Source organism: Pteropus alecto, unplaced genomic scaffold (assembly GCF_000325575.1).
Source record: "Pteropus alecto unplaced genomic scaffold, ASM32557v1 scaffold21, whole genome shotgun sequence".
In the NCBI taxonomy this organism is placed as follows: Eukaryota; Metazoa; Chordata; class Mammalia; order Chiroptera; family Pteropodidae; genus Pteropus; species Pteropus alecto.
The window spans coordinates 9,558,333-9,577,622 of record NW_006436282.1 but is presented as its reverse complement, the minus strand read 5'-3'; the positions used below and the strand labels follow the sequence as shown (position 1 = coordinate 9,577,622).

General features: G+C 34.1%; 1 protein-coding gene across 5 annotated transcripts in view; it reads left to right on the top strand.

Annotated features, from left to right (window-relative positions):
* ETV1 (ETS variant 1) overlaps nt 1–18,831 on the top strand; it is an 83,428-nt gene extending 64,597 nt beyond the window's left edge. For 4 of the 5 annotated variants that reach the window (XM_025046931.1, XM_025046934.1, XM_015589393.2 and 1 more), the window contains 5 exons: nt 2,324–2,392; nt 3,956–4,024; nt 7,014–7,183; nt 12,251–12,352; nt 16,920–18,831. In XM_025046931.1, the coding sequence (XP_024902699.1) occupies nt 2,324–2,392; nt 3,956–4,024; nt 7,014–7,183; nt 12,251–12,352; nt 16,920–17,141 (632 nt within the window). In that variant the 3' untranslated portion in view covers nt 17,142–18,831. The remainder of the gene's footprint in view (nt 1–2,323; nt 2,393–3,955; nt 4,025–7,013; nt 7,184–12,250; nt 12,353–16,919) is intronic. The other variant, XM_025046933.1, reaches the window with a different exon arrangement.
* The last annotated feature ends 459 nt before the right edge of the window (nt 18,832–19,290 follow it).

Genomic DNA, 19,290 nt, shown 5'->3' with positions numbered 1-19,290 from the left:
CTTTAGACTTATTATAAGTCGTTAATTTACTTGAATTTTAAATTGGTATACCTTAAATAGTATAGATTAATAAATATTAGAGTAAATACAACAAGAAATGAGAAACCAGCCAGTTCAATAGATAAGAGGTATTGGTGATATTATCCATTAAATCCTATCTTTGATGTCAAATGTCTACTTTTCCAAGATTATGCTTATTTTGTGTTAGAGTACTTTTATATGATGTCCCTTCAACTTTGAATAGTGGGTTTCTCAGAACTGCTTGCATTTTCTCTCTTTCTCTTTTTCTCCCCCTCTGGGGAGGAAAGACCACATTTAATCACACATTTATACATAATAGAGTTTAGCCTATATGTTTTCCTCTAGCAGCTTCCAGAGCTAGCCAGCTGTTTTTACAGCCACACTCCAGCTGGGCAGCGTCAGTAAAAGTATTTTGTGGCAGGGTGTCAACATTGGTACAACAAAAACGCTTGCCTCTAAGCAGCTGCTGAGCTGATGGCAAAGTCATTAACACTGTCCCTTCCAGGCCCAGCTGCTTTGAGGGACTTTATACCTGGCAATAAATCAAAATAACATTAAAAATTAAGTTGAAGAACCTTGATTAAAAAGTTGGAATAAAACGGATTGCTAACCATTAGGTAACCGAAAAGATCAACTAAATTGCCACCTATTATAAATTCTAACATCAGGAAACAGGATTAACTGCCTTTCGTAGGGTCAGAATTGCATGCTACACAATGCTTTATATAAAGAAGGCATAGTATAATTTAATGTTTCATAATGCGTTTTACACTGTTTTCAACTAGTAAGCTATTGATTTCTAAGTTTTTGCCATTAAGATACTTTTGACTAAAACCACATAAATTTTTTTCTGTGAAAAAAAAGTCTCATATTTTGATTGACATTTATCATGACACGAATTTAAAAATAAACCAAATACATTTTAAAAATGGAACATTCCAGACCAAGACAGAATGACATCTGGGCCAATCATATTATAGCATGAGAGTCTGCATATAGATAGTTAAGAAGATATAAGGGTCATTAGATTCCAATTCATTTAAATGTTCTTTATAACATGTTTGGTCATGTGCTTTACGACAAGTCGTGGAAAAGAGGACATACTCTTAAATAGCACGCTCACTATATACGTTTTACAAGATTTTGTATTCATCGTTTAAAAAACTTTAGTAATACATACAAAAGGTAGAGTTAACTTGATCACATATATTTATACCTTCCTGTATACTATATATGTTATATGCAGTGTTGGGCCCAGATTTGTGACACCTAAAACTTAAAGAAATATGGGAAACCTTCTTAAAGGAAAAGAAAATGAAACTGTACAAAATTAGGTTCAGGGCCTCAGAAAGGAGTTTTGCAAGTGCAGAATCCTAAGGTTCGAACTTCTATATTCAGAACCAAAGAACTTAAGACTATAATAGACTTTAGCTAACATCTTATCCAACCCTTTATTTAATAGAAACAGTCACACAATGGCTTATTTAAAGTCAAGTAGCTTAAATAGCAGTAAATGAAGGACTTGAATTTTAATCTGTTGTCTCATAATCCATGTTTCTTTTCCTTTGCCCTGTAAGCTGCTAAACATATTAAATACACAGCCATTAATATGACTCAAGTTTAACTGTTAACCAAATTTATTTTCTCAGTGATGGGTTAACTTGGTCACATAGGCAAGGCCCCATTCTTAGGATAATTAATGGAGTTTGCTGTAAAATTTTTGCATTTCTGTTTTATAGCCTCATTGGTTTTGGATATGACGCATATGCTTAACAAAATGAAAAGCCAGTCATGTCTTTTATCTTGGGGTGGGGGAGATAGCAGTCACTTTAATGGACTGTAATTTTAAGAGATTTAAATATTTCATCTTTTCATCATAATTTCAATCCAGTGTTCATGAAATAAACTCTGGATGAGTCTTTCATTGATTTTAGCTTTGAATGCCACAGGATATACAAATTTATACCATAAATGGCCTGAAACATATTTTAACTCATGACATTGTTTCAGAGACACCTTCACATTCTGTGAGACTGCAGGTAGAACCAACCTTTAGCAAGATTACTGTAGCTAAAACTTTGAATTCCCATGCCTGTTCAGGAGAATTGGTTCAATATGATAAACTTCTCATTTTTCTCTTTCTTATATGAGCCCTGCCTGAAATCTTAATGATGTGTTGACAAGTTCCCCTCATGGAGATTCATGTCTTTTTCTGTTACTTTCCTGTCTGCACTCTGTCCATTGATTACAGCATGTTTTCAGCTCCTGACTTCTCTGTGACCAATGTTGTTTCCTCTTTCAGAAGTGCCTAGCTGCCACTCGATTTATATGAGGCAAGAAGGCTTCCTGGCTCATTCCAGCAGAACAGAAGTTAAGTTTTCCATTATTGAAATTCCTTATAAATACCTGTCAAAATCATCAGACATCCCAAGGATGCAGTCACTTAATCATTGTATTTTATGAGAAAAATTACTTATGTTCCCTAAACCATTATTTTTAAACTTTATCTTTTTAAAGTAAAAGGAAGATTTATCAGGTCATGCTATCTTGTATTTGGTTGCTAACATGAGTCATGTGCGTACAAAAAAACAGCTGAAAAGTGGATTTGTGTCCTTTTTGCCAATGACCACATCCTCTTTCGAGAGAACATGTGCTTTATAGATTACCCCGCCTTACTCTCCTCTACTGAAATGTATCTTCGAGGAATTTTCAGTTTTAATTTACAAACCTAAGTCATTGTTTTTGAAAATAAAACAGTAGATTTAAATAACCTGGATTTTCCATTTTTGGACAAGTAACTGTTAAGAAGGGAAATTCACATAAGAGGCCTAGAGGACTATTTAGTGCGGGTGTGTTTATGGTAACCATGGTGGGAAGGCTTTGATCTAATGGCCTTTGATACCCACCAAGTAATGAATAAAAATGATTTTATCTGGATATAATCCTCATTAAAGTATTTCTAGAAATATGTACATGGTTCTTGATGTAAATGCTGTATGTTTTTAGTAAGATGACTCAGACTCATCCTTCTAGGTTAGATCTAATATTGATTGTTTTGTGTAAATGATATGAATAGAATTAAGTTTCTTTGTTTCAAAGAATAATAGTATAATGAACTGGTAAATCTAAAATATTTGACACCAAAAATTTTGCACAAATGCAATGTAATTATTGTTGCTACCTTTAATAGTATGTGTATCCATCATAGAGACTAATACATTTGAGAAATAAAACTATGACTGTGTGAAATTTCTTCCTGGTGATTAAAGATATCAACAATTAAAAGAGAGTTCATGGTCAAGGATATTTGGGGGGAAAAAATGATTGTGAAAAGCTGTCAGTTTATTTTTTGTGTGTGAACTTACAGCAAAAAAAGGAAAGTTAAAAAAAAAATTAACTATCTTGGCTATTGAAGATGAAAACATAGGAAGGCTAGCCTAGATAAATATTTCTGCAAGGAAGGGGATAAACCAAATCTGTTTCAGTTCATCGGGGCAATAATGCATGGCAAATATCAGTAATTCATTTTGATTTCCCTCTTGTCTTACTGAATAACAAAACTTGGAAGAATATGGAAAAAGAGATGATCGGTTATAAATCTTAGGTCTGGCAGTGATTACATGAGCTTTGTGCTTGGGTTAATAATACTATACGTAGCTAACTCATATATCACTGTGGGTTAGGTGCTATTCTACATTTGCATATGTTAAATCACTTAATCCTCACGACATCCCTATAAGGTAGATCGTTTATTATTATTCTTGTTTTATTGATGAGGAAACTGAGGCACTGGAGTTGAATAACTGTCCAAGGTCGCAGAGCTGAAAAATGGCAGATTCCTTTTCTACCCTAATTTTGTGTTAATGGTTGTATATTAAATTGTTTGTGAGCCTCATTTCTATCATGAATAAATATATCCCATTTCCCCCCACAGGCTGTATGTTTGAAAAGGGCCCCAGGCAATTTTATGACGACACCTGTGTTGTCCCAGAGAAATTCGATGGTAGGTTTTCCATGTGCTTTAAGTTTTGATTTTTGCAGAGGAGTGATCACCCTTGCCTCTTTTGAAAACAGTCAACATCCCTACTTAAAGATTTCTATGCACATCATTTGTGATTCACTCTATTCTTGCTAAACTTTACCTTTTATGAGTTATCTTCCCTTCCCCCATTAAAAGCCTTTTTCTTTTGTCCCATAAGAGATCTCATTTAGTGATGAGTATCGTTCTTGCTGAGCTTTGTGTAGAGTAAGAAGGGCCTTTCCATTGCCCTGCTGAGCACATGCAGCTTGTTCTTTGAGATTTATTGAAAGCTGATCCTATAATTAACAAAGCAGAACAGAAAGCATGCTACCGTGGATGCACAGATGACTAATGCAGCCTCTTTCCTTTTATTGTTTATGAAAAGATGCATTATGGAACACAGGAACAACATAGCTGCCCATTTAGTTAGTGATTGTTAGTCCTTTTTTGTTATTTCTGGGAAGATGTTCATTACTAATGTGGCATTACTTTGTAATTGCTTAAAAGAGAGTTAGGAAAGCATTACCTATTTTAATATCACTCGCTGTTGCAATGAGAAGGTCCCAGATGTTATGATGGAGTGTCAAGTTAGATAGAATTTTCTTTTCTTGACAAGGGTGGCAAAAGTCGACATCTACAAGGATGTGTGGGTAAAAACTGAACAGTTAATTGATTTAGTTTTCAGAGTGGTCTCCATATTTCCTGCTTTGATTGTTTAACAGGAAATGAGCAGGGCCCTCTGATTAGCTGATTGCACAAACTTTCGGTATTATGGCTATAACGACTTGGTAGTTCTCAGAAGTTTTTAATGGTCATATTTGAACAACAAAGTCATGCTCAGATTGCTTCTCAGTCTCTAGTGGCTTGTAGACTACTCTGTTCTCAACATTTTTGCTAATCTTATGTGCTTTTCAGAATGGATAGTAAGATCTGTTTCCTTAGCCTCCCTTTAAATTGTTAAATTCATTCAAGGTCACAGGGTTAAAACTCTACTAGAGTCATTTTTTTTGGCCTTATTCTACAATAGATGTTAGTTTTAAGCTTTGAGTTTCAGAGGCATGATCTGGATTATTTTTAACCATTAGTAGAGCATCACAATTCCTAAAATATAGCCTTTTCTCTTGAGACAAAGCACAAAGCTTTCACTTCTTGGAATGACCTTTACAGTTTTGTTTAGTCTTAGTGAGCTTAACATTTTAATAAATCTTGGTAATCAGTATGGGCATATAAGAAAGAAAAATAGTTCAAAACTATAGATAATGTTATGATATAATCTAACAGCCCAAAGTCATACTAACGTTTAGGGAAGCTAATGGTCTTGATTATTTATTCCCTTTGTCCTTTAAATACTCCCTGATTTTATACTAAGAAAACATTTTTTGGGAAGATAGTATCAGTCTTACATTTTTATAAAGAATAGAGAAGAAGAAGAAAGAATAACAGAAGGTTATTATATTATATAAGGACAGTATAATCAGTCACATTCATAGACAGAAGCAATCTAGAGATTATAAAATTTGACAGTGTTTCACTCTGTTTGTATAATTGCTGTTACCACCATGAAAAAATTGGTAAATCTCAGAAGGAAAAACTGAGATAAATAAAACTGTTTTTGAAATAAGTATGAAAATACACTTCTATATTATCTAGCTTACACTAAAACAACATAATGATTTTTAGCAGCTATTGATAATAATTTTACTTTAGTTTACTTTTTAAGTGTTTTTTTTTCTTTCTGTAATTATTTTAAGAAGCATATTTCTGTCTACTGACCAAAAGAAAGATTTTTAAAAAGCTTGTGATTTGGTCTCTTTTATAATTCACATTTAGTGTGAGTAGATCAGCTTGAATATATTCTATTTGATTTTTTCTTTAGTGGAGAAGGGAAATTCATGTATTAACAATGATGTTTGTGGGGCCTGAGACAGTCAATCCCCAATGTGATCAATTCTACATATTTTTGAAATAGAAAATATGGTGGTTAACACAATAAATGAGATAGAAGTAAATAATCTTGAGTTATGCATTCAGTTTTTGTTTCTTTGTTTTTGTTTTTTGGTAAAACTGAGATAACTGACCAGAATTATACCAGAAGTGTTTTACAGTAATACTTTTATTGCTGTAATCTATTTAATAGATTATTACACTATATATGAATAACAAATGAATGTAACAGACCTTTCTTGCATAAAAATATAGATTTAAAGAAATCTCTAGTGTATACATTTTTAAACTTTTAGAAAAAGTGTAGCAAACAAATTTAAGTGAGTGAAATACAAACAAATAAAAATGAGAGAGAATTTTTTATTTGCTACCATTTGAGAAAGTGGTAGTTCCAGTATGAAGGTATGGAAGAAAGAATGTATGATGGTAAACCAGTATGCCTGAATGGCCCATGAGATTCCCTAATTTATATTAAGTTCAGTTTACTTAATTCACAGTTTAAGATGCTATTAAATTTGCTTAAAATTTGCAATGGTTTGTTATGTGCAAGTCAGTGAGGTACTTACAAATTGTTGTTTGCAGAATTTAATTTCTACAAATAAAAAGCCCAGAGCTTAAAATTGATTACCCCCTCTTCAATGTTGCTTAGAGCAGTGAGTAATGGCATTAACAACAAAAGCAAAGAAATGTGTTTAAATGCTATGGTTTCTAAAGAAATCAATAGAAAAAAACAATACAATTTTTTTATAAGTAAAATGACATTCGTGGATTTATTCTGCACCAACGTGCATTTATTTTGACCCTTATATGTCACGTATAGTTTTCTGTTAAGTTTGTACAGATTCTTGGTTTACATTCAATCCCTTAAGTATTTTAAATTGCTAATTTAATGGTATCATTGTATTGCAAAGATACCCGTAAAATGTTTGTAGTTTAACCATTTTAGTGATCAGTTTAATGTAAATTTATATAAATTTTGTTATATTGCTAATAATAGAAACTTTATTATTATTATTTTTTAATTTAGGAGACATCAAACAGGAGCCAGGAATGTATCGGGAAGGACCCACATACCAGCGGCGGGGATCACTTCAGCTCTGGCAGTTTTTGGTAGCTCTTCTGGATGACCCTTCAAATTCTCATTTCATTGCCTGGACTGGGCGAGGCATGGAATTTAAACTGATTGAGCCTGAAGAGGTGGGTTTAGTAGGTTTTAATGAGGAAAATTAGATATTTTATAATATAAACATACATGTATTTGATTATTATGTCAACATGTTGGGGTTTTTTGTTGTTTTTTTTTTTACATTTTAAAACTTTGGGGAAACCTTCTAAATTAGAAGATGGGGTGAAAAGCACGCATACATTTAAAACAAACAAACAAAATGAATACATTGCATGCTTGTTCCAGTTGAATACCATCATTAGCGCCAAGGCAGGGTTTGGGAAGTCTGTAAAGGAGCATCAGATTTGGGGATGTTTGACAATTTTGGGGAGAGAGAAGGGTTGTCTGCTGAGGTTCATTCAACTTGTTTTGACTTTGGAGGAATTGTTCTTGAGAATTAGCACTTATTATTTGGACACTCTTGATTTTGTTAAGGGGCTTGAAGGGGAATATTTAGAGACCAAAGTCTCTGCAATGAGGAATGGGGAGAAACAGCTGTGGGATATAAAGGCACGCAAGGGCCACAAGTGAGAAATTGTCACTCCTTAAGTGTTTCATAGGAGACACAGGCCTAATAGGAGCATTGTTTCCCATTGATTGTTGATGACATATTTCAAGTCAGCTGGGCCATGCACAATCCATTTGAAGACAGGGATGAAGTGTACAGTGTCATCATAATTCAAAAGAGATAATGAAAGGACCAAAATGAGAGGATTCTGAATAGAGATAATATGGATAAATAGAACGCAAATTCAACTAAACTGTTCAACTATCCCCCACCGCCCCTGCCACCACCCACCGCTCCCCCATCTCCATGCACATACAAAAGGAGTATTTTCCTGCAGAGCTCAGTTCAGTTTTTTTATTCCCAGGACTAACTTTAGGCTTAAGTCTACTGTTGTTACTACAGCATAACCCACTAATAGCATTTTGGACCCTTGTAGAAAGGTGACTGTTATATGAAATATTTGTCTTTTTAAAATGCTTTCTCTACTACTGTTAAAATTGACTTTAGTTTACATTAGCGAAGAAGGCAATGGGAGACTTTTAGCTTTGACTGATCATATTGACTATAGTGTCTAAACACCTCAGGAAGATATCCAGAAAATTTTTAACCTAAAGTGATTAGTTTCATATAGACTGGACATCTACAACCTCGGCTAATGGGCCTACACATCTTAAATTTTCTGCCTTATGAAACCACATATTAAATAGTAATCTGATTATATGCTCTATAAGGTCACATTACTTATTAAGATTTAGGAGATTATCTCATTCAAATGTGTATTAAAAGAAGTATGAAATAGAGGAGGTGGTTAGCACAATTAAGTCACCTCCAGGATAGAGCATTACACTAATAATACTAGGTAAGCTCTGCAGCTTTTCTCTTGCCTCCCCCTCCCCCATCCCCAAGCACACACATACAGAGGGCTCAATATCAGAATTCGAAAGTATCCATTATCTGGTCTGGGCTAAATGTTTGGGTGTTTGATTTTTGTAGTGTGTCTAAAGTTTAATTCGTCTGTCAAATGAAATTGGTTTTTATTTAGATGTACTTAAATGAGGTAAGTGAAAGAACCACAAAAATATGAAGCACTAACAAATTGAAACTAGGAACGCTTAATATAACGTGTTGAAAGCTCTTTAACATGACAGAAATATGTGCTCTTTACTTCATGAAAGATGTTCATGATCATTGTAACAGTTGGTTCATGTTAGCGCTGAGTACATGTGACAGGAATTTACATCAAACAGTTATTTCCATCGTAAAGTTGAACAGAAACATTTTTAAATTTTTTTCATATATTAAGTTAGGGGAAATTACTAAATTATGTCAGTAATTATTGATCCATTCAGAAGAGTAAAAAATCTCATGCAAGTGATTGAATTCTCTATATAGCAACAACTGGCTTTTATGATGATCAAGTTTAAATTAAGCAGAAGACTTAACTCGCTGACCATTAAATTCCGAATTTCTATAATTTTTAAAGGCAAGGAATACAATTACATCTGTTTCATACAACAACCAACATTTAGACACCTTGTCTGTAACAGACTCGTTAAGTAAAAAAGGGCTGTGTAATTCAGTCAGCAGACCATTTCCAAGTAGTAACTGACTCAGTGGCAGTTTACAATAAGCACCAAATGTCTCCTAAGGCCTTTGTTCAAAATGAAGCCTTCCATTTCTGATTACTGCATTGTTCACCATCACAGTTGCTTCCATCAGGCCATGATCGTGCTGTTTACGTTTAAATTTCTTCTTTGCAAAATGTTTGTGAAATGTCTTCAGCCTGTGTGGCCTGCGTGCACCCTCTCCTACCACACAGCGGCTCTTTGGGGGACTGTGTCAGCACACACATGAGAAGGGGCCGTGAAGCTGACCTTGTTGGAATGACTCGTGGGTTCCATTTTTTTATATTCTTTCTGGGAGTTTAAAATGATATTGTGTGAGACTGCAGGCTGTGCTGGTTATCTGCTCAGTGTGTTTGGATAACTTTAGCAAGCACATCATCCTTAACATCTCTCCTTTTGAGATATTTGAGATAATGAGGTATTATTTTCAGATTAAACATAGATCTGAGGGAATTATTCCAAAGAACAGTTATTAACATAATAAAGCATCTATAAGACCTGGAGTAGAAGTTTTCGATGGTATTCAAACTTGTTGAGGTGGAAGAGTTACCAAGAAGTCTGAGTCAGGCTCTGATTGTGTGCGTGTGTGCGTGTGTGTGTGTGTGTGTGTGTGTGTGTGTGTGTGTGTGTTTACCATTGCATATTCAAGCATGATTTTTAAAAATAAATTGAGTAACACTTGAACTATTGCATTTTCCTATGTAATTTCTTTGACAATAGGAGTGGATGCTATAGTGCCATCATCTTTTCACTTTCCTCATCTACAGCCAGTTTTCATTTGAAGAAGTATTATTGGCATTATCGCCACCATGGCATTCACTTCATGTAGAAAACGGTGCCTTGGCTTTTAGTGGTGCTGGATATTGTAGTGATTGGTGGGTCCTATGTCAGGGCTGAAGGGATTTTCTTAGTTAGTGGGTGGTCTTACCTATCCTGGAAATTATTTATGTTAATTGTTCCTTTTAAGTTTCAGTCTTTCTCTTTTATTGTGCTAAGAATACTTAAAATGGGATCTACTCTCATCAAATTTTTAAGTGTACTGTATAATTATCGACATTGTGCTGTACAGCAGATTTCTAGAACTTATTTACCTTGTGTAACTTGTCTGTATCTCTTGGGCATATTGGATGTCTCATTTCCTACAACTTTATGATGAATGTAACACTGAAACAGCTCTAAAAATATATTTTAAATATATTGATAAAATATGTCTACTAATATCTACAGTGATAAGAATTAACTGGTATCCTAAAAGTCAAACTCTGCTTATCTAAATATTAAAAAAATCATCTTTCTCTCCCAGAGACATCCACAATGTTTTCTTAAAGTTTGTTGCAAATATTTTACTTTCTAGGTGCATCCTGGTGAGTTTCCAGAAAGGAATCATTTATAAATGAATAAGTATCCATAAATTGTTTTATTTAAGGAGATATGAATGATTTATTTTCACATCTTCTCCAGGTTTACATGCTGTTCAGTTGCCATGTCTATTAGTCACTGATGTCCATTGTTAGGTTTTTTTTGAAGACATTTTATTTAGAAAGCATTGATTTCATTTCTTATTGCTACCCTCCCATTTCACTATTGCTCAGGACATTTAATTAAAATGAGGTTTATCTTTGGAAAATTAAGATGTACCTGCCACTGTGATTGTCTGCTTGGATATATAGTCGTGTTCCTGTTACATCACAACTCTCTGCTCTTAAAAAAGAATACTGATGCATGTGACTACATTACATTGTATCTTCATTCAGGGAATACAAATTAGTGAGAGAGAAAATAGCAAGGATCAGTATTTTTAACATAAAACACACACACACACACACACACACACACACACACACACTTTAAAAGTATAAAAAACCCCGGAGAAAGGTTATTGCTAATAAAGTGGAGAGACACAATGATCTCTCTGAAAAGTGTTCTATTTTAGTATATGTGACATCGCAACAACTTGAAATTTCATGGACACGAAAGAAAACATTAACCCTATTAGATAATGCTCTCTTGGGGTTGGCTAGGTATGAGTGGCAGCTGCAGTTTCTGCTCAGACTAATAAAAAGTGGAAATTAATGAGAACGTGACTTTAGCTATACTAGTCTGTATAATGCTTCAGCTAGCCCAGGGTGGGGGTGAGGTGGGAGATACAGAAACACTGAGGAAGGAGGTTTTATTAAAGCCCCATAGAAGACTCTCTTTGCCAGATAAGTTGTTCCTCCAAAGCCACATTATAAAAGTCTGGTGATTTTTTTCACTTAACAACAAAGTACACATTCTGCTATAGAGATTTTTGTTTGTGGACTCATATACATGGTGACCTTTTCCACTTCCTTCTTATTTTTAGCATCCAATTACTGTTCTCTAAATGAATGTTTAATTCCCCAGTATAGTATTGGCTACAATTTTATTCTGATGCTGCTTCAGGCAATAAAAATTATTTGCGGCCCACATTATTAATTTGTATACTGTTTCTTCTACTATACACACTATGCCGTTTCTTCAATCTTTTATTTAGTATCAAGCAGGATACCTTTTTTCTTTGGTTTATAGTAACCTCAAAAAACACCTTTGTACAAAGAGATCACTAAACTGCTCTTAATCTATAGTTTTTATCTGAAAAACTAAGGAAAAAGCCACAGTATATCTCAATATGGGAAACGCCTCATTTTGGTGAATTGCAGTCTGTTTATTCCTGTTGTAAACACATTCCCTTATTTCCATTTCATTTCGTATCCAAAACAGTGGTAACAAAGAATTCTATTGTGATGTTTCAGAATGATCACTTCACACTCCAGGGTTAAAAAGCAAACCAGGACACAGGGAATTCAGATTATGATAGTTTTTGCCTCTTTGATTTGGATGTGTTTTGAAGGAGTTGGAAGTAATTAATAAATTAACTATTTTTGTATGAAATATGTTGATAAGTTAATACTTAACACTACAATGTAATTCTGTTTTGGTGGCAGGTGGCCCGGCGTTGGGGCATTCAAAAAAACAGGCCAGCTATGAACTATGATAAACTTAGCCGTTCGCTCCGCTATTATTATGAGAAAGGAATCATGCAAAAGGTGAGCAGCTAATACAGCATTAAAATTCATTGAAATGTTGCGCATAAATCTGCATGTCATACTTTAAAAGCCACATATCCTTGCATTGCTGAAACAAGGTTTTCACTCACTTTAACATATGCTTAGCTCTTGGTTTTGCTATTACAAACCTTTCTATTTATAAATTCATAGGCATCATAGACAAATGTGTAATCACATCATATACAAAGTACTAGACTTTCTAGAAGTTCCTACATTGTTGTGTTTGGTAAAAAAAAAAAAAAAAGGTTGTTTCTGTACTAGTATTGCATGTATACATCCTCAGAACTTGTTGATATTCTGCTACATTCTCGAGGTATATAATTTTGAAACGTTTTTGCTTATAGATTTCAATCCTAACCAGATTCTTACTTTTCTGTCCTTGTTCTGATTCTTAAAACACTCGGAACATTTCTTGTTCTCATTCTGAAAAACATTTTTCTTGCCTGAACATGCTAAACCATTAATTAAAAATAAGCATTTGACCTTAGTTTGTTGATAGAATGAAGTTAAGTATATTTTGTTTTATTTGAATTGAGTTTCTCTTAATATTTGAAAGTAGCTTTTTGAAAAAGAGTGAGATAAAACAAAAGAATGATATACTGAGGACATAGTATAAATTTTTTGAAGAAGATAATGAATAAAGATAAAATGTTTAGACATTTGTTATTATATCCTTTAACCTTGCATATGTGTTCAATCTACTTGTCTTGACTTTGAACTAAGTTTACAATTTATCCATTGTGAACATTACAGTTTTATTATGCATCCTTTGTTCATTTGGGAGGACATGAATAGTTATATATTACAGATTGTGGCATATTTTTATATTACCATAGTTATTCCAAGAAACACTAGACCAGTTGCTACATGAAACTTACTAGAACAAAGGGAACAGCATCACTGAGTTTCTTAGACCGAAGGAAATCAGTGCCCTGAAGTTTGCCAGCTCAGCAGTTAGAACTTCCAAGATGCTTAAAAGATGAGGCTGCTGTAGATTCCCAGTTGCTTCCTATGTCCCGATATCTCCCTTCAAAACGTATAACCATTTTCTCTGTGCTCCTCCTAGCTTCTCCATCTCAACCCTGGGTCATTTTTAATTCCTACCTTTCTATCATTCACCATTCCCATTTTCAACCTAGCCCTTTCATTTTCCTTTCGTTTTCATCACCATCTTTCTAATTCCAGCAGATCAGGTGGGCTGGCACAGTAGGTGCTCAGCAGTTCCCCATGGGTAACAGTGCTCAACAGTGAAAGTAAATGCAGTCATGATTTAGGTTTGCATGCTAGCTTCTCATCGGATCACCCTTTTCAACAGATAGCTAGTTTCTCCTACTAAGTGGTGGTGTTCTTACCTCATGAAGTTGTGATTATTAAATGAAATAATGTATTTGAGACACTTGCACTCTACCCGGCACAATAAAAGTCTTGGACAAATGGCAGCTTTGAATGAATCTCACACTGGGAAACTAGTGTGAGCTAAGGCATATTTTGCTTTCGTGTCTTGACCGTTATGCCACTTATTAAAGGGAGCATTCACAGAAAGCTAAAACGTATTATAAGACCTCTAATCACACCTCAGCTTTTAGACACTGTGTTTAAATATCTCCACGATGTCATGCCCAGTCTTAAACATTCGCAAAGGTGTTCATGCTTATGCTTCTTATTACTAGTATCACCACTTCCATGTTCCTATTTATTTATCCAGTTATCTCATATACCATTTGTTTACCTCTTATATAAATAAGGCAAGATGCTATGAAATAAATAATGGCATAGATATTGCTGCTTCTCTCACTTTTTCCCATTAAGGCTATAATTGCCAAAGTAAACTATTTGCAACTCTTTATTCATCAGCTAATATAGGATAGCAACATGCTGTATATGACAGACCTTTTGGGATATCACTGTATAATGTAAGAAAGAGTAGATCATTTAATGATGAAACATGCAAAAGTCGAAGTCTGCTTGTAACTAGCACAACAATCAAGTCTTTTTGCAATTTTTATGAACACACATATTAACTTTTCTTCCTCACATGTGTTGAGCCTTTCTGTTTGCTATTCCCAACTCCCTCATTATTTCACTCATTGTTCTGCTTTCTAGAATGTTTTACCTTCTCGTCTTTACCTGTTAACACATGTACCACTCATATGATAGATCATTATTTCTTTTGGCTTAATCCATAAACTTTAGTTTTCCTTCAGTATTCCTGTATTCTGAAATTTTAAAAGTTAAAACATAATTTAAATACCTAGTCTTTCAAAGCACAGTTCAAAATATTCTTCCCTGTTTAATTCTGGTCAATCTTTCTTGCAGAATTCATGTTTTATCTATCTCAGCATTGCAATTCGAGTATATTTAATGTATAGGATTTTCCAAATTGTAATTAGAACATTAATAATGTAAGATGTTATTTCTCTAAGTTGGTTATCAGCCCTTGTTATAAACTCTGTGGCCTTTAATATAGTCTAATAAGTATAGTAATAGCCCTAAAAAATGTTTATTCAAAGAAAAATGAAAGGAAGCTGTGAGTCAAGGCAGAGTCCTTAAAGAGATTTTATAATCTTGATCACATGTTACACATTTTAATTCCCTTTATTGATTTATCAAATCATTTCTAATTATAACCAATAGCAGCAGATTGGACAAAAAAAGCTCCAGTAGCCTAAAGCAAATACCTTTTTCTTCACAGCCCTAAACAAAACAAAGCAGGTTATTAAATGCTCCGAGCCTCTGAGGTATGCAAGCCATTTTTTTGTATTTCTCAAAATGCTTTGAACAAAGGACAAAAGGAAAACTAGGATTTAGTATCTTAGCTTTGTTTCTGAAATTATCTGTTTTTATTTTCATGGTAACTTCACCATTTCATCTTTATGAACTTAATTTCCTTTTAATAAAAGACTGAAATGAATAAATTTATGTCAGGCCCCCCTGTTTGCCATGCAGTGTACCTTAGACGTCCATCTCAATTTTACACAGACATTCTTTCCAGAGGAGCCAATTCCTGTCTCCATTTTACAGAAAAAAATAAGAAACAGCGAAGTTTAGGAAACATATCTAAATTCATAAAAACTAAGTGTTGACTATTTTCAAACCTAAGACTATTCAGGTTATTTGGGTTCTCTAAACTGGTACCTCTTACAGGGTAAAAACTCCAGGGCAAAAAAAATATTCTAAATCTGAGTCCAGAACAGCAGTTGCTTCTTTTCTTCCAAACATATACAGATAGTTTCTAAACCACGAACTCACCATCCCCCCACATCACAAAGCAACTAGCAGTGCCTTCTTGATGCATAGGAACCCAGAGGTGATTAATTTTCACCTTCCTAAAATTACTGAACTCTGGGTACACACACAAGTTACTATCAAAGTTGATACAAAGACTATTTATCCACATACTCACACATACCCCCATCCCAGTTTTCAGAGCCTCAGCATTGTTTATTAATGGTGCTGAGGGGAAGGGGGACCATATATGTTTCACTCAGTTGTTTATAATTTCCTAGAGAAGCATTACTCTTCAAAATTTAAGTCTGGGGCATGTCATTCCCTACAAATTATGCTACTACTTTATTTCAAGCAGCTGTCACATTTCTTTTTCTCTTTTCCTCCCCATGCGTTGTGTACTTTAAATTCCTTTCACTTTTTTACACCTCTTACTTCAATTTGACACTTTATACACATCCTTAACTTCTGTCTAATGCATCTTGTCTTCATTTTTAAAAGATGTACCCAGAATAATGCTGTCTTCTTGATCCATCTTTCATTTAAATAAGGCCATGCATCTTTCTTTTTTTTGATGAGAATACACAGTGGAAAAAATAGAAAAAAGAACCATTTTACCCTGTGAATCAGTGAATCACTAGTCTAGTCATATTAAGAATACAACACATTTTTCTTCTAAGGTTTGGAAGTTTAATTTTCTACAGTTTCAGAAATGTAATAGTAAGAAGGAAACTACACCTTAAAGGTCCAGTTAATTTTGCAAGTATAGATACTACCTTCTCAAACAAGGAAAAAAAAAAAAAAAAAAAAAACTTCACTGACATATCCATGTGAAATCATTGATTTTTCCCCCTCCAAATAACAATGTAAGTTTATCTTTATATTTAAACAAGGAAACTGCTAAACTTTTTAGCTATGTCTAGAATGAATGTAAATATTTCTCAAGGTCAATATTTCGTATTTCCCTCAAATGAATCGTAGTTTATTCCACAAAGTAAAAACTTTTTTTAAAAATGAGTATCTGCTAACACTTGGTTGCTTTTTCTTTTATCCAGACTTTCTTATGTATTAAACCATGTTTTTGTTCTTTCCCTTCCCTTTCTTTCCCCATCTGGGATGCTAAAGATGTGTTTTTGGTTTGTTTGTTTTTGTTTGTTTGTTTGCTTTTATTGAGGTATAATTGTCATATGATGTCACATTAATCTCAGGTGTACAGCATAATGATTCAATATTTGTAAATGTCGTGATCACCACAGTAAGTCTAGTTAATGTCTGGCACCATACATAAGGATGAGTTTTTTCTCTTCCATGTTTTCACCAGGTGGCTGGAGAGAGATATGTCTACAAATTTGTGTGTGATCCAGAAGCCCTCTTCTCGATGGCCTTTCCAGATAACCAGCGCCCGCTGCTGAAAACAGACATGGAACGTCACATCAACGAAGAGGACACGGTGCCTCTGTCTCACTTTGATGAGAGCATGGCCTACATGCCAGAAGGGGGTTGCTGCAACCCTCACCCCTACAACGAAGGCTATGTATATTAAGCCAAGTGACAGCCAAGCAGGGCCTCCTTGCTCTTTCCTTTTCTTTTTGCAAGATGCAGAGAATCTCTGAATTCTCTTCAATCTTTGTTTGATTTCTGTTGTTTGTATTTTATTTTTAAAATAATAATACACAAAAAGGGGCTTTTCCTGTTGCATTATTCTATGGTCTGCCATGGACTGCGCACTTTATTTGAGGGTGGGTGGGAGTAATCTAAACATTTATTCTGTGTAACAGGAAGATAATGGGTGAATGGGTGGGGGGAGTGGGGGATTACTTTTTACTTAGGCTTGGGATGGGGTCACACAGGTTTTAAGTATGATGAAGCTATATCATGTTTCTTTGATTTCATTACGACATAAGAAAATGTTCATTTTCTCTCGATATCTATGGTACAGTTAATTCACATTGTGTAAATATCCACTTGGAGACTATTTGTCTTGGGCATCTTCCTCTATCATTTCTGAGTCTCTGCAAGGTGTACAAAAAAATCTGTAAATGGCAGTTCAATTATTAGAAATAACTGTTTTAGAGATTGCATTTGCTGTTTTTGTTTGTTTGTTTTGCTTTATATATGACTCAGAGAGGATAACCATATAATGGGTAATTCTCTCTGAAGTTGAGTAATCACCATGACTGTAAATGAGGGGCACAATTTTGGACTCTGGCTCCAAAATGAGTCACAGGCCAGTAGCATTACATGTATCTGTGTAATACAGGTGCCACCTTGCTGTTTAAATACAAATCATGCTGTCGATTAAAAATTTGAAGCCCATTTCAGTTAAATAATAATATGTCATGGTCCTTTGAAATCTTCCTTTCAATGGTAAATCTGGGATCGCAATGAAGCAAAAGATTATCTGTGTCTTTTCACTTCCTTCAGCACATAAAAACATTATTTAATCAATAAGAATTAACTGTACTAAATCACATATTATGCTGTTCTAGATACAGCAAACACTCCTTAAGAAAAATATCCAATACACTAAATAGGTACTATAGTAATTTTTAGAGATGGTACCCATTGATATGCATTTAAACCTTTTACTGCTGTGTTATGTTGATAACATATATAAATATTAGATAATGCTAATGCTTCTGCTGCTGTCTTTTCTCGAATATTCTCTTTCATGCTGAATTTACTATTACCATTTATAAGCAATGCAGTTAACTACAGATAGCATTTCAGGACAAAATAGATGACTCAACCCATTTATTGCTTAAAAAAAATAGCTTATGCCATGCTATGCTATAAGCAGCTTTTATGCACATTGACAAATGAAGAGTAAGCTTCAGCTTGCTAAAGGGAAACTGTGGAAACTTTTGTAACTTTTCGTGAAGTGGAAAATTATTTACAAACTGTTAAAGTATATGAGGAAGTTGCTGTATGACATAGTGCTGGCACTGATATTCATCTTGTTTTGAACACTCATGTAAATGTGATTGGATTGTTTGAAAGAAGATTTAAAGATTTAAAGTTTCAAAGGTTTTTGTTTTGCTTTCATTTTGCATTTGGAGAAAATACTGAAAGCAGGATATGTCATTCTGTTCACCATGGAAAAAACCATAAGTAAATGGTGTTATAATATCTCTGAATGGCTTGCTAAATAATTCAAGCAGCAAACATGAGTTTTGTCCAATCCATCCAAATATCTCAGAGAAACAACAGTTTTTTAAGAGTCTATAGCAAAATGTTAAAAAAAATTCTAAGCAAATTTGAAATCAACTTATAAAAGTATTTCATAATGAGCACGGGAAAGATTATTGAAAGTTGATCTCCCAGCTACCTATTTTTCACATGTCTTTAAATCAAACAGTTATTGGGAAATCTACGTACCATAACTGATACTATTCACATATAATCCTACAAAAAAATTCTAATTTCAACATACATGTTACCTTTGGTTTTAATGATTGTCCTGCACATAAATTATATATCATTAAGCCCATTCTGGGCTAGTAAGTATGCCTTAAAAATCAGAACTTCCCCCCAGCACCCCCACCCCACTATGCTCATGTGGCTATTTATGGTATTTAGAATAAAAACAAATTTTAAAATATTCAGCTAAAGTTTTATTGGAAAGAAAATGGACATATTTGGAGAAATTAAAGGAGAAATTGAAAATGGGTCTTTCGAATATAATCTAAATG